Source organism: Lepisosteus platostomus, chromosome 27, assembly GCF_059453375.1.
Source record: "Lepisosteus platostomus isolate fLepPlt1 chromosome 27, fLepPlt1.hap1, whole genome shotgun sequence".
NCBI classification, from domain to species: Eukaryota; Metazoa; Chordata; class Actinopteri; order Semionotiformes; family Lepisosteidae; genus Lepisosteus; species Lepisosteus platostomus.
In genome coordinates, this window is record NC_142637.1 from 2,235,043 (window position 1) to 2,248,820 (window position 13,778).

The 13,778-nt window shown below is 43.6% G+C and overlaps 1 protein-coding gene across 3 annotated transcripts in view; it reads left to right on the forward strand.

The window, feature by feature from the left end:
• csnk1g2b (casein kinase 1, gamma 2b) overlaps positions 1-7,180 on the forward strand; it is a 36,036-nt gene extending 28,856 nt beyond the window's left edge. For 2 of the 3 annotated variants that reach the window (XM_088622491.1, XM_088622492.1), the window contains exons 9-12: positions 538-621; positions 2,891-2,995; positions 5,187-5,293; positions 6,337-7,180. In XM_088622491.1, coding sequence (XP_088478617.1) covers positions 538-621; positions 2,891-2,995; positions 5,187-5,293; positions 6,337-6,391 — 351 coding nt within the window. In that variant the 3' untranslated portion in view covers positions 6,392-7,180. The remainder of the gene's footprint in view (positions 1-537; positions 622-2,890; positions 2,996-5,186; positions 5,294-6,336) is intronic. The other variant, XM_088622493.1, reaches the window with a different exon arrangement.
• The last annotated feature ends 6,598 nt before the right edge of the window (positions 7,181-13,778 follow it).

Here is a 13,778-nt window from a genome sequence, read left to right on the forward strand (position 1 = left end):
GCAGCAGGTAGTGAGAGAGCCTGATTCTCTTTCAGTATGGCCGAAACGGAGATGCACAATGCGTCTCTCAGTGGCAAACCTTTAGGAACATAAACCATTGTGTTGTCCGTCCCTTCGGTGTGGACAGACGTTTTGTGTTTGTCCAGGTTTTATCATTCTCATTGAGACAGGTTCTCCCTGCTGAGTAAATCTCCACTCAAGCGTAACATGAGGCCATTAGAACAGCAGGGAGTGATAAAACCCCAATGACAAGATTCTTCAGAAATGCCCCAGCTGAGTGTTCAAGTGTTGCAGCTGAGATTTAATCTGTTAAGGGTTGCCTAACTGAGCTTGTCACAAGTTACTGTCATTTGCTAATGCTCCGGTCCGAATCGGTTCTCCCAACAAAGTGATCTACAGCTGTAGGATTGTGATACAGATCCAGAAACCCAGCTCTAGATTGCATAAGGCCTGTCTTAGTGAGCAAGTATGGTTCAAGCTGTACCGAGGACTCGCCCCTTGTCAGGTCTGTAACCTGTCGTTTGTTTGGCTCTGCAGCCTACCCCCATTGGTCCTGTCCACAGTGACACGCCCCTGCCGCCCAGCAACAGAGACAAAGCACAACAGCAGACCAAAAACCAGGTGAGTCTGGTCAGCTCTATTAGTAAGAGATGTTGTGATTTCACAGGACAATTTCAGTACAAGAGAAGGAGGTTTTGTTATTGATGGTTTTATTGAAGTTCAGGTGTGTTTCATAACACAGTTACTTTCTTCTTTCACTGTCTGAATTTACAGGATTAATAGGATTAATCCAGGCAGCCATACAGTCAGTCTCTAGATGAACTTTTTAACTTATTTTTTTTGCTCTCAATTTTGAAAATGAATTTAACCATTTTAAGGTTTCGTATTAACTGGCTGGAATTGTTTCCATTGCAGACTACTTTCTCTTTAGAATGTACAGAAGATTTTCACATTGATTTCATTTCACGTTGTTGGTTTTACATGCAGTCTGTGTGATCCTGGTGCTGTTGTTTTTTTTCCCCACAACTGTAGAATTAGTACTCCTTGCATTGTTTTACTGTCTGTAATCTGTAGTCCTCGCTTCATGCGTGTAGATACAGTAGGACTGATGCAGAACTGTATAGCTCTCACTAAATGTACCCTACCTGCACATTCTCACCCCTTAAACGGCCACTACATATCTGCTGCCACTGCGCGTACCTCTTCATTCCCTGATGGAGTAGACTTGACTTCCAATGATTAATTCATAAGTGCTCACTGCAATTAGAGTTACTCACTCTGATCTTGTGTAGTTCATTGATTGAGCACGTATGACTCGGGATTATTCTGTCCTTTTCTCTACCCAAGTTTACAGGGGACTGCTAATTGTATCCCAGAGTTTCTCAAACAGGGGACCTAATGTACATGCCCCTTTTGCGCTTGTGGTTTATTTGTACTGCATTATTTCAGTGCAGTTGCTAGAATGTGCTTTCCAAGAGCTTGTGCTTGAAAACACACTGTTGGACCGAACCATGCTGGTGCAGTGGTGAGCATTGCTGCCTTGCAGTACTTGGGCCCAGAGATGCTATTTGCGTGGAGTTTGCATGTTTCCCCCATGTTCGTGTGGGTTACCTAAGGGTGCTCCAATTTCCTCCCACAGTCCATACTGGCAGGTTAATTGGCTACTGTGCAATTGACCCAGGTGTGAGAGTGTGTGTCTGGGCTTGTCTGGTGTGTGCCCTGCGATGGACTGGCATTCTGTCCAGGGTGTACCCTGCCTTGTGCCCGGTGCTTGCTGGGATAGACCCCCGTAACTTTATATTGGATTGTGGTTATTGAAAGTAATGTGATGAAGATGATGATGATGGATCAAACCACACTGAAACCACAATTATGATGCAGAAGAAAACGGTCTGAACTACCAGGGTTGAATCCACTATACTGAATTTGAAAATGCTAACTTCACTTCAATGCTAAAGTCACCTTGCATGTATTTGACATATTACTCTCCATCCCTGACTGTACAAGGAGCAGTCATGTGGTCAATGTCAGTTTGGTAAGCATGGAACGGACCCTGTTTTGTGCTACACTTCACCTGACTGCTGTTTATTATTTTGAACACCTGCACTGTCATCCTGTCGCCTCTGTGATAGCCAGCACAGTTCCTGCTGTGTTTGGTTGTTCGTGTCATTTGTTTGGCAGAAAAAAATAGTTCTGCCGATACAAATGATTTTATTAAACAAGCTGTTGAGTTGTATAATGTAAAAACAAATGTCAAAGGTGTAGCAGGAACTTTATTATAATGTAAGAGCTTTTTATTGGAACTTCAGAGATGTGTATTCTTGAATATGAAGTTAGGAGGACTTTTTATTTCCAGAATTCTCAAATATTTTCTCTCAGGGTCTTAACTTCTGCAGAGAAAAATCAATTTACGTTCTCCTTGAAAGCCCTTACACAAAAATGAGAAGCATAGCTAACAAATATCGGGATTTCCATCACCCTTCTTGATCAGGTGATGACATTAGTGTAAATCAGTTCTGTGAGCACTCCAATCCCTGCTCCAGGGTATTGATGCACTAGGATCTGACACTCTAGCACTTTGTGTTTGGCAATGAAGTTGTGTTCTGCATTGAAATGAAACCAATGAGAGAGAGAATGGAATTGGACTACTATACAGTATTATCACTATCCACTTTAATGACAGAATCTACCACGAAACAGATGTTACATGTAGGATTTTGGCACTTTTTGGTCCTTCATCTTTGCATGTTTTATTTTCTCTTTGTATTATTCTAATAATTAACATGCCTGCTATTGCATGTCTTTAATTTTTTTTCTTTATTCCCCATTAAACCACCTTTTCCCCCTTCTCCAACTCCTCACTACCCCCCACGCCCTGCTATTGCGCCAGTCTCCCGAGCTCAAAGGAACCTGTGAGTCCCAGCCCACTCCAGTGACCAATAGGGAGCTCCTGGGGTCTCATCTCACAGCCGATAGGCTCGGGGGCTCTGTCCAGGTACTGCCTGTGTACATGCAGCATGTGCCAGCCTCTCTCTGCATGCTGCATGCCCTGCTGACAGTGTGTAGTCCATGTGAATGACTGTCAAACAGCAGGAACCACTAAGACAAGAGCTGTGCCATCTGTAATCATAGATTTCAAGACCCTCTTTAGCGGAGCCAAACATGTTACCAGTATTTCTTTAAAGCTATTTCTTTAAAGGTTAAGGAATGTAGCTTAATATGTATTAAGTGGTTAATACATATCAAGACTGGTGGTTATCCTGACATTTTTAAAGACTAATGAGCCTGTATTTGTATAAAGAAAGACAGAGATGTGAATAAGGTTGTATCCATTAGGATGGATGACTCAGCAGTGCCCTCTGTGGGACCAAGTTTAATTAACCTTAAGGATGTTAGAAGTAGCAGTATTAAGTCTCTAGGAGTTCTTTAATAAGGCTGCTAACCTTACGGACCATTTCGGTTAAGGAGCCAATTTCACACACTAGAATTCCCAGATGTTTGTCACAGAACTGTACTTGATCTTTGTTTTTCTGTGGTGTGATAAAGCCTGGAATGGCCTGGGCGTGTGAATGTATGTCTGTGTGTGAGAATTCCCAGTTACTGAGCACACCAAGCTGCCACTGCCTGTGTCAAGCTGTGCTTCATGTCTGGCTGTGTTAACTGGGCTGGCATCATCAGGAACATGAGGGAGGTTACAAACCAGAGGAGGCCACTTGGTCAGTCTGGCTTGTTTGGATGTTTGGGTCCAGCTTTTACTAGAAGGAAGCCAGGGCAACACCTTTGACAGCCTGTTCCAGACTCCCACAACCCTTGGTGTAAACATGTGCCTCATGATCTCGGCTCGAAATGTGCTTTCCATTTCTGTCCTCTGTGTCTCGCTGTCGATTCTGAGGAGGTCCACTGGGTTGACTTTATCCAGGCCTTGAGGATTTTAAATACTTAAATCTGGTTCCATCACTCCTCAGAACTAAAAAGGATGTATTTTTACCCTAAATGTCTCTTTGGATTCATGAATTTGTTGGCAGCCAGTCACTATAATTGAGTTATGAAGCAAGATGCTTTAGCTTTCTGCCTCTTAACTCTGCGAAGGTGTCATTGATGTGTTAATATTGTCCTGGGCTTAAGGCGTGTTTTGAAATGAAATGACTGTTCTTTGTGGAATTTTAGTTTGACACAACTGTTATTCTTGTTTTCTTAAAGAAGACTGAATACATTTTCAGTTCTGCAAATGCTGTACAAATTAAAATGAACAAAGCTCATTGTGCTTGATTTCCCCCTGGTCACCAGCTCTTTTTTAGAAATGCATCATTCCTTGTATGACAAATCAGCTTTAGAACTGAACAGAACAAGTTTTGCCAGTGTTTTTACAGGCTTGAATACACACCGCCATCTGGTGTTATCTTTAGGGAACACACCTTCTGATCCTGAAACAGGTTCTTGAACTGATACCATGCGGTGTGTTGTTCTGCAGAGTACGGTCAGGACGCAGTAATTTCTTTTACATGAAACAAGATTTCTTAATATTAAAATGATTATTAGAACTGTGATAACAGGAATCGCCTTTGAGGATTATGAAATGCGAAAACTTGTCAGTACTGTGGTGGTCACCATTTCCCCACCTGAGGGATATGGAGAAAAACGCAGGGACATTGCACAGGTCATTCTAAAATCTTCTGTTTCTGGAGACATAAGAATATGAGACAAGTTGCAAATGAGAGGCCATAAGGCCCATGTAGGTCAGTAGCTAGTTGCTCTGAGAATCTTGTGAGGTTGTGTCTTCTAAGAAGCCAGGGTATCATCTTCCGGTGTGGCTAGTCCAAACTCCCACAGCCAGGGTGTAGTGCAGTGCCTGTTCGCTGTTGTACATGCACCTGGGACCCATGCAGGTGCTCAGCCTGTTCAGTATGTAGTGAGTTCTGCTGCGTTCCTGTTAACCAGCTCAGTTCTTTGTGATCTGAAGTGCGTTGTGGTTTCTGTGTCGGATTGTCTGTAAATTGCTTCCGTGGACGAAATGCTCTGTTAGCCGTTCTGTTTTAAAGTCGTTTAAGTCTGGTTCAAGGCTGACCTGTGAACCCTGCTGGATGGTGTGCTTTTAAAGAACAGGTGTGGTGGGACGGAGGGATCCGTATTTGCCACTGGAGTTCCTGCTCCTTCACTGCGGTAACCTGTCTTCTCCCCTCGCCCAGGTAATGAGCTCGACGAACGGGGAGCTGAACGCCGACGACCCCACGGCAGGGCACTCCAACGCCCCCATCACTGCCCCGGCCGAGGTGGAGGTGGCCGACGACACCAAGTATGTTCTTTATCGATCGCCTCCGGATTGATTTACCTGTTTTTTTAACATTTAGGACTTTTGGATTTGTACTTCTTCACGTCCATACCTTTTCTCATGTTTTAGTTAGCGGTCACACTGCTACAAGCCCGTCACAGGGTGCCCTGCTCTTGAAATTGGTGCGCTGTGTGAACACGTGCTCTAATGTGTGCTCTGCCAGGCCATGCTCTGCCTTTCTTGCTGTGCTTTTAGGTCATAAGGGCTAGAACCCTTGTGTCACTCAGCCCAGATCTCAGTTACAGCATCACAGGCCCAGAGCCACCGAGCCGGAGAGACCCAGGAGTTTCCCATGCGCCTGATCGACACATCGGATCTCGGCGGTCCTGGCCACAGCTGGCTTTACTGCACCGTTCGGGTCAGAGCTAGTGATCTGCAGGATGCAGGGCGTGCCCGCCCTAAGCCCTGTTGTTGTTTTTTTTTACTGGATACTGAGTTTACAAACCGAGTCGTCTTGTTGTAAAGCAGTCCAAAATTTTAGATCACATCTGAGATGAGACTGTGGGCTCATCTAACAGGAGTTCTGTCTGAAAAGCCGGTTTGATTTGGTAAAGCAGAGATCACTGATTTAATTTGTCTTCTGTGAGATGGATTCCCCGGTTTCGTCTTGCCAGCACTGGTTGTTTTCTGACAAGTATTCTTAACCCCACCACACATCACCAAGCTCTTCGGTTTGCTGGACCCCCTTGATCTAAGTATTTTTACCAAGAGCTGCATCAGTCCTACATAAGACACTTTAACTGTGGATGCAGTGAGACCCCAATGTGAAAAAAAGCAGATGAACTGATAGTCACCTAGTGCTTATGATCCTCCTCTGTTCTGTGCTCCTCCAATTGCTGGTAATAGCACTGAGATGAGGTGACTAACAGCTGGTGATTCACATCTAGGGCAAGTGGAGAAATAAACCTGCTCATTGTTGATTCCAAAAAAATATTTAAAAAACATTTAAGTGCTGAAGAAATTCCAGATTCCAGATGTTTATAATGTTTTATATATCTCCTACCCAGGTGCTGTTGCTTCTTCAAGAGGAGAAAGAGGAAAGCTCTTCAGCGACACAAGTGAAAGGCCGATGTCAGGAGAGAACTGATACATTCTGGTTGCTGTCGACTTTTAAAAAGGACGCCCTCGCGAATCCGTCTTGTGCACCTCCACCGTGCACACGGGAACACAACCCTCCTGGCCGCCCGGCGGGAGAACAGACTTTGCTGTTCCTTTTTAAAAAACAAATCTATGGAAAAAAAAACAAAAAAGAAAACGTAACAGTAACTGAAACAAAACACAATACCTACGTGAAAAGATGCTGTGTTTCTACATTGCTGTATCTTAGAATCCACACGACGCATTAACTGTACACACCCGTTGATGGGGGGGGCAGAAAGTGATCAGACAAAATGAACATTTGTTCCATAGAGCTAGTTCTTAACGTGGGATCAAATCGAGAAAATGAACTGTGCTAACGATAGCTCGATACAAATCACTGCGAGGAATGGAGGAATTTCATCTGCATCAGAATCGGAATATGTTATGTAAATTCTGTTTTTTCCTTTATTATTTTTTTCTAATTTAAATTCAGTTGTGTTTGGCTTCAGCTCCCCGAGTTGAAATGGACTCTTTTACTTTCATTGTGTAGTGTTCTGGAATTCAGTTTTTTAATTTCTTTGGGGGTATTTTTTTCTGTCAATGTGGACTTTGTAGCACAGTCACTGGCCTCAGGTACTGTGGAAGAACGAGGGAGAGTATGAATCTCTCTTCTTTAAATTGCACTTTTGGAGAAAAAAAAATAACAGTACGGAATTCTGGGCTTGAAATTAACAAAAAAATAAAGACTGATCTAGGAAGATTCCTAAACAAGGCTGATCTCTGTACTAGGGTGATTGTTGGTAAATCTCTATGGTTTCCTTTCACACATCAGACATTTACCAGGATTCATAGCTTGTGCCTTTTTAAAGTGAAATGTAAAAAGCTGAAGCGCAGCACAATCAACTTTTCTCTGAAATCTGATTTGATCTGTGAATTGTTTTTCTGAGTATCTCTTCTCTTGTGATTGTTACTGCCCCTGTCACAGGGCACGAAACCTCCAGGCCTCGGGTGTTAGCCTGTAACATACAAAGTGTCCTGGACACATACAAAGCTGCCTCCTGTTCACAAGGGTCTGTTTGGCCAATTGTGAAATAATAAGAAGCTTTTTTTTTTATAGTATACGAAGAATGTAGTTCCTAAAGCACATTGTGGATGTACAGTGCATGGCACGTTGCATTTTTAATTTGCTTTTTCTCTCACTATTTTGATGAGTCACATTAAAAATCTAAACCACCATAAGGCCCACCGATGCACCATGTCAACTTCCATCACTGTCATCTCATTGCGTTGACTAGCCAACAGCCATTTTTGTTCCATTGAACCTACTTGTTTGACTGATTCGTTCATTCATTGGTTGATTGGCTGATTGACCAGACTGGTGAGTTTTAATGCTTGCTTCAACAGTGTTGAGCAATTCTCAGCTCAACTGCTACTAATTTCTCAAATTCTCATCTTTAGTACTGCACACATCTGAAGTTGTGCAAATACCTGATTAGCTGCTTCTTTCTGAATTCACGTTATCTGTAGGACAAGTCTCCTCTACAATTATGTAACAGTTGTTTGCTTGCATAGAGCTTTCTGTGACTGAGGTGGTCACCAAGGTCACTCCAGAAAAGTGTAACATGTGGAAGATGAGTGTGTACCAGTTCACCAAGTACTAGTCTGGGGGTCTAGTTTGAACAGAGAACTGGCCCAGCAGTGTGGAGTCATCTGCTGCATTTCAGGATGGCCTGTTTGCGATACAGAAGTCGCTGATTCATTTACTGCGGCAGCACGTTTCGAATCATCTTTCCCCACGCTCTGTTTAGATGCCGTTCCTGTGACATGGGAGTGGGCCACCGAGTTTTGTCACCTGCCTCTAATAGCTCACAGATGCACCGACAAACCTGTGTGGTCTGGATTTTGCTATGTAATATGACGGTGTGCTCTGGTTTCTATTGGAAATAATACAGAATTATTTAGAATGCAGTTAAGGGCATGTTCGTTAATATGTTTGTAGAAGTATTTTATATATATACATAAAAATGATGTGTTTCTGTGTTTAAATTAGGCTTTCAAATTCAGCCTGAATGGCAACCTAAAGCATTCTGCCACGAGTCCTTATACATGCATGGAAAACGGAGTATGTTGTGGCTCAGAAAAGGGCTCATTAAATGGCTCCTCACGCTATTCTGATCTCCACAATGGTGCAGAAACACTAAATCTATTGAGATGAACGATACTTAGAAGAGACATGTAGGTGCCTCGGGCGCCATTGTATTACACTTGGGAGTTCGAAGTACTACCGTGCAACAAAGAGTTTTGAGATTCTGGGAAGAACGAATATGACAGATATATGCTGGTTATATACCAGGGTGCCCTTATACAGAATAACCGTTTTTGTAACAGATGGCGATTGTTAGTGCTTTGAACTAAAGGAAGACGGAGATGGGACATGTGAACCACGTGCCTGTAGAAACACATCGCCACCTTGTGATCAGTCCACCTCCCCTGTCATCACCATGAAGCAGAGGAGGGTAAAGAGAGATCACGGAAAATTAGTAACCGATTAGACAGCTGGTTGAATGACTAAGGGAAATGTGACCCTTTATGTATCACGCTACTGGGTGAAGTAGAAAATGTCTGTGGAATATGCTTAAAAAAATGACGCTTAGTCAGGTTAGGCAAGTTACGTAACAGCACGACAGGCACCATGAAACACACTACTTGTGCTCGCATTTATATTGTAAATGATAAAACAAGTTCTTGAAATGTTGGTAAGGGTTGGTCCTTTATTACAGTGAGAATGAACTCCAGTTATTTTATAGCAGTGGTTGGGTGTTTAGCTGTGGGTGTCCTACTTTGTATGTTTTGGCCAGAAACCAGTATGTCCTCCTTCTCCAGCAGTTATCCTGACATTCCTCAGAGTGTTGTTTGCTATTGAAATGTCCTACACTGCATTTAGATACCCAATAATGTGGTCAGGTGGCAGTAGAAGGAGCCAATGGGATCATGTAGTAGTTCTAATGGAGAGGTTGGTGTTATGGCTGTGTGTCATACAATCTAATAGCCTAAGTGTTAAGCTGAAAACGGTCAGGTTAATGACTTTACACACTTAAGGTGAATTTCAAACTTAGGCTGTATCACCAAGCTGTGAGCTCAGCTTAGGGTAACTAAGGGAATGATTCTGTTTCGGGACAACACCACTACCATTGTCTTTCTGGGAGTACATTTACAGGTGCGTAATCGAGCCCTTCAGTACCTGTGAGCCAGCAGGTTCAGAGAGAAGTAGGTCTCTCATATATTACAAACTCCATGGGCGGATTTCATATATCGTCAAAGCCAGGAATTTTGTAGTGTGCTGTTCCCGAGTTTGGGCATGTGACCTTGTTTTCTTGCTTTAAAAACCTTTAATGTGTAACGGCTGCGTTAGACTTTGACAGGTCTGGCCTTCTAGGAGAGAACGAAGTGGCTGTTTATGGGCTTCCTGGACAGAACAGAACAGTTTCAGGTCATAAGCCGTAAAGCTCAAATCTGCAACCTATCGAGATTTGAGGTTTGATTGTGTGATCACTTTCACGCTCTGTATTGACTCCTCAGTCCAAACATGAAGATGTAGTTCCAGTATTGGTGCTCACTCAGCCATTCGGTTGCTTGTGATTAGCAGTGTGATGTATTTGGCTTCCTGCAGTGTTTTAACTCGGTGAACGCCCATACTTTCCCTGTGTAATGTCTGCTTTTACTGGTCATGGTTGAGCGGTTTCTTTCGAACAGTGGTTCACCTGCACTCACCCTTCTGGAGATGCAGTACTTGATCTCGCCCTGGAACGAGACTGAGCCACTGAGGTCCCGCTGTGACGTGAACTGAAGGGGGCTGTGAAGGCGAAGACTGTGTACTGGTGTTTCCAGCTCACACTCCTCGCCGTGACTGCACGCTGCCATGTGAACATACCAAGGCCCCACAATGACAGTTCACCAGCTGCTCCTTTCAGGAGGAACTGGCCACGTCCATAGCAGATGCAGGTTAGGTTTTCTGGAGGTCGGCAGCCAGGGTATGAACCTCAGTCAATAGATGCACAGCAAGATTCCTTGAAAGCTAGCAGTACATTTCAGATATACTCATATTTGCACTGTGCTGCACGGCAATCCTATGTCCAAGGGGCAAAGGACGTTGGCTTTTTTTCTCCTATTGCTCAATCGTCTGCATCAATTTTGTTTTTGACAGTTTTGACCACCACTGAATTAGCGCTGTAATGGCTCCTTGGCCAGTGCTTTTATCTCTTTCTGTTGTACACATTTGGCCCTGTACAGGCAGGGCTCTTGCAAAAGCGTGGTTTCAGTGCGGATGAATATGTGGTTCAAATGGTTGTTGAAAAATTGAAAGTATGTCTGAAAGTTCTGTAGCGCTAACCTCAGCCCTGACATTCATATATGTTACATATTGCTTATACCTTGCTTATTGCACCTCTGGTATGTGCATCCAAAACAATAAGTTTGTGTAGGCTGTGTTACTGAACACTTGTTAAGATTTGCAAGAAAGTAAATATGCAAAATGCAGTCAAAATAAATAAATGCAGTGTTGCACCCATAAATGCAAATTTCAGCATTAAAGGTGTGTAGGTACGACATTAATTTGATCTTGACCAGATCAGAGTTGATTAGACTGGGTTGCTAAAGAAGACCAATTGTTGCAACAGTTTCACATGCTTTTGTAAACAGACGTACTGCGAGAGGGAGTCTCTCTGTGATGAGAAGGCAATAAAAACATGAACTGACTTTTTTTCTGAAGAGGAAAGAGGTGAGTGTCAGGAAGTAACTTGACACACTGAACACACGCCAAAGACTGTAGAATTTGCCGTTTTAACCGAAAAGAAACTCGCCACACATACACACCCCTCGAGTTAACGGACTAACATGACATCTAAGCTTATCTTCGGAAATTGTGGGATAAGTGGATTTTGAAATATTTCATCAAAGGACTACACAATTCACCCCATATATTATGTAAGTATTGCAAGACTGCATGTTGACCCTTGATAAAAGCCATCCCACTGGCATGTAGCTTTTCAGGGATACCCGAGTGGCAGGGCTGGAGATCCTGGGAACACATGTGGCTGCAGGTATTGAAAGCCATTCCTTCCCTTTGTCCCTGGATTTGTGCTCCACAGCAGTCTGTCGGTGACCAGCTCATCCCGTTCTGAAGGACAGGAATGCTCAGCGGTGCTTTGAGTTAGCTCATGATTGTTTTAGACCACCCAGGTGTTTCTTGGGCATCGTTAATGAAAGACTCCAGTGCTGTCTGCCAAAACAGATGCTCTCAGCTCCGCGGGTTTATGGAGAGACCATGCAAATGATCAGAAATGGAACTGAAACCGCCGAATAAGAAAAGCAATAAAGTTTTTCATTTCAAAGGAGGAAGAAAACGCATCTGAACGGCACTGCTGTGGAAAGCTGACTCGAGCATTTTGAGAACAGGAATGCTGTCAGGAGAGGTACAGTATGTGTTCTCTTTAGAATGGGCTAGAGACCGATTCTTCCAGCCTCACCTCTAAATCCCACTCTGCCAACATTGTCTTAACGACCCAATGAACTAGAAGACCGTCCAAGGCAAGACATTTTAGACATTGATGAGCTCTCCACATTTTTTACACTTTAATCTTTTTTTTTTTGGTGTTAACAGTGAAAGCTTTTGCAAGTTTGATTGTTTTCAAACTGCGTTCTCCCCTTACCTTGATGCTAAGATCAATTTTAAAGTCCAGTTATTGTTCAAGTTGGCTTAGACACAATGCAGGCTCTAGCCTTCGGTAACGGATCACTATTTTACGATTAATATGAACTTCAAACTGCCTCTGCAAAAACGTTTAAACTCATTGACTCTCAGTTTATATTCTACTTTGATCTCCACTTACAATTTGCATATAAAACCAAATACTTGAGCTACCAGCTTCATGCAGTATTATTGTAGGCCTGTGAAGATGAATATGCTTCCACAGGCCTTTTCTGAACAGAATGCCTCCTGTGTGAACAATGCACTTCTACGATGCATGACCAAGACTTCTCTTTATCTTCTTTTGGGTCCTGTTGTTTTTCCCAACCATGACATTGTCACTTCCTGTAAATGCTTTCGAACTCTGTTTTTGCACAGTGTGAAAGAGCTTTACACCCAGTCAGGCATCACTGCTGTACAGGCGAAACATGCCAAACTCTGGATCCTGATTCATATCATTTTCCTTAGACATCCCCCTTATTTTTACTGGGGCTCATCTTTCAACACGTTTTTTATTAAAAGTCTTAGGGAGACCTACTAGCACAGTGGCTAGAACTGGGCCTGTGTTCAATACCACACCTGGGGTGCTGTCTGTGTGGAGTTTGCATGTTCTCCCCAGGTTTGCATGGGTTTCCTGCTACAGTCCTACAGTAGGTTAACTGGCTATTGGGGAAATGGTGTGTGTGTGTCAGTGAGTGCCTAGTGGTGGGCTGGCCTTGCACCTGGTGCTTGCTCTGGCTCCCCTGTGCCCTTATGCTTGACAAAGCTGTTAGAGAACAGCTGGGGGAGTGTTTGTTAATCCAGCTCTAAGTGATTCCTGTTCTGTGACAGCCACAGTTACTAACTAGGTGAAAATGCACACAGACGAGAGCAGGGTGGCACGTAAAACAGCGAGAGGGGGTGAAATGTATGTGAGGTGGGGGGAATGTTATCTTCTGGGGGTTGTATGATGTTGGGGAGGGGGGAGGCAAAAAATAATAATTTGGAAATTTGTAAGCAAAATGCTCTCAAAGGCACTGACAGTCAATGTGAGGGACTTCGCTATTAGCTACTTAGCGACCTAGACAGACTGAGGCGCAGCGGTGGCTCTGGATCTGCGCCGGTTCAAATCCCGCGGCCGGCAGAGGAATCCTCCTCCGTTGGGCCCCTGAGCAAGGCCCTTCACCCCAACTGCTTCAGGGGCGCTGTACAATGGCTGACCCTGCGCTCTGACCCCCAGCTTCTCTCCCTGTCTGTGTGTCTGTGTCTCTCCATGGAGAAAAGCTGGGGTATGCGAAAAGACGAATTCCTAATGCAAGAAACTGTATAGGGCTAATAAAGCAACATTATTATTATTGAAAGGCTACCAACTAGACGAGGCCGTTCTTGAAAAACAAGTAAATGTTTATTCCACGCTGAAAAGAGAGAAACGTGACACACCCGAAGAAGGCTCCACAGACGAAATGCTGTATTTTTCTTCTCTTTTCAGCAGGAATAAACCTTGACTTGTTCCTTTGCCGCCTACGCGTGCTGACGCAGTCACCTTCTTAAACTACTTCGTTCCTGATCTTTTTCAACTGATCACTCTTCAGTAACTTCTTTTCAGCCCCTAAAACCCTCCTGCAGAATCGTATCTCTCATTAT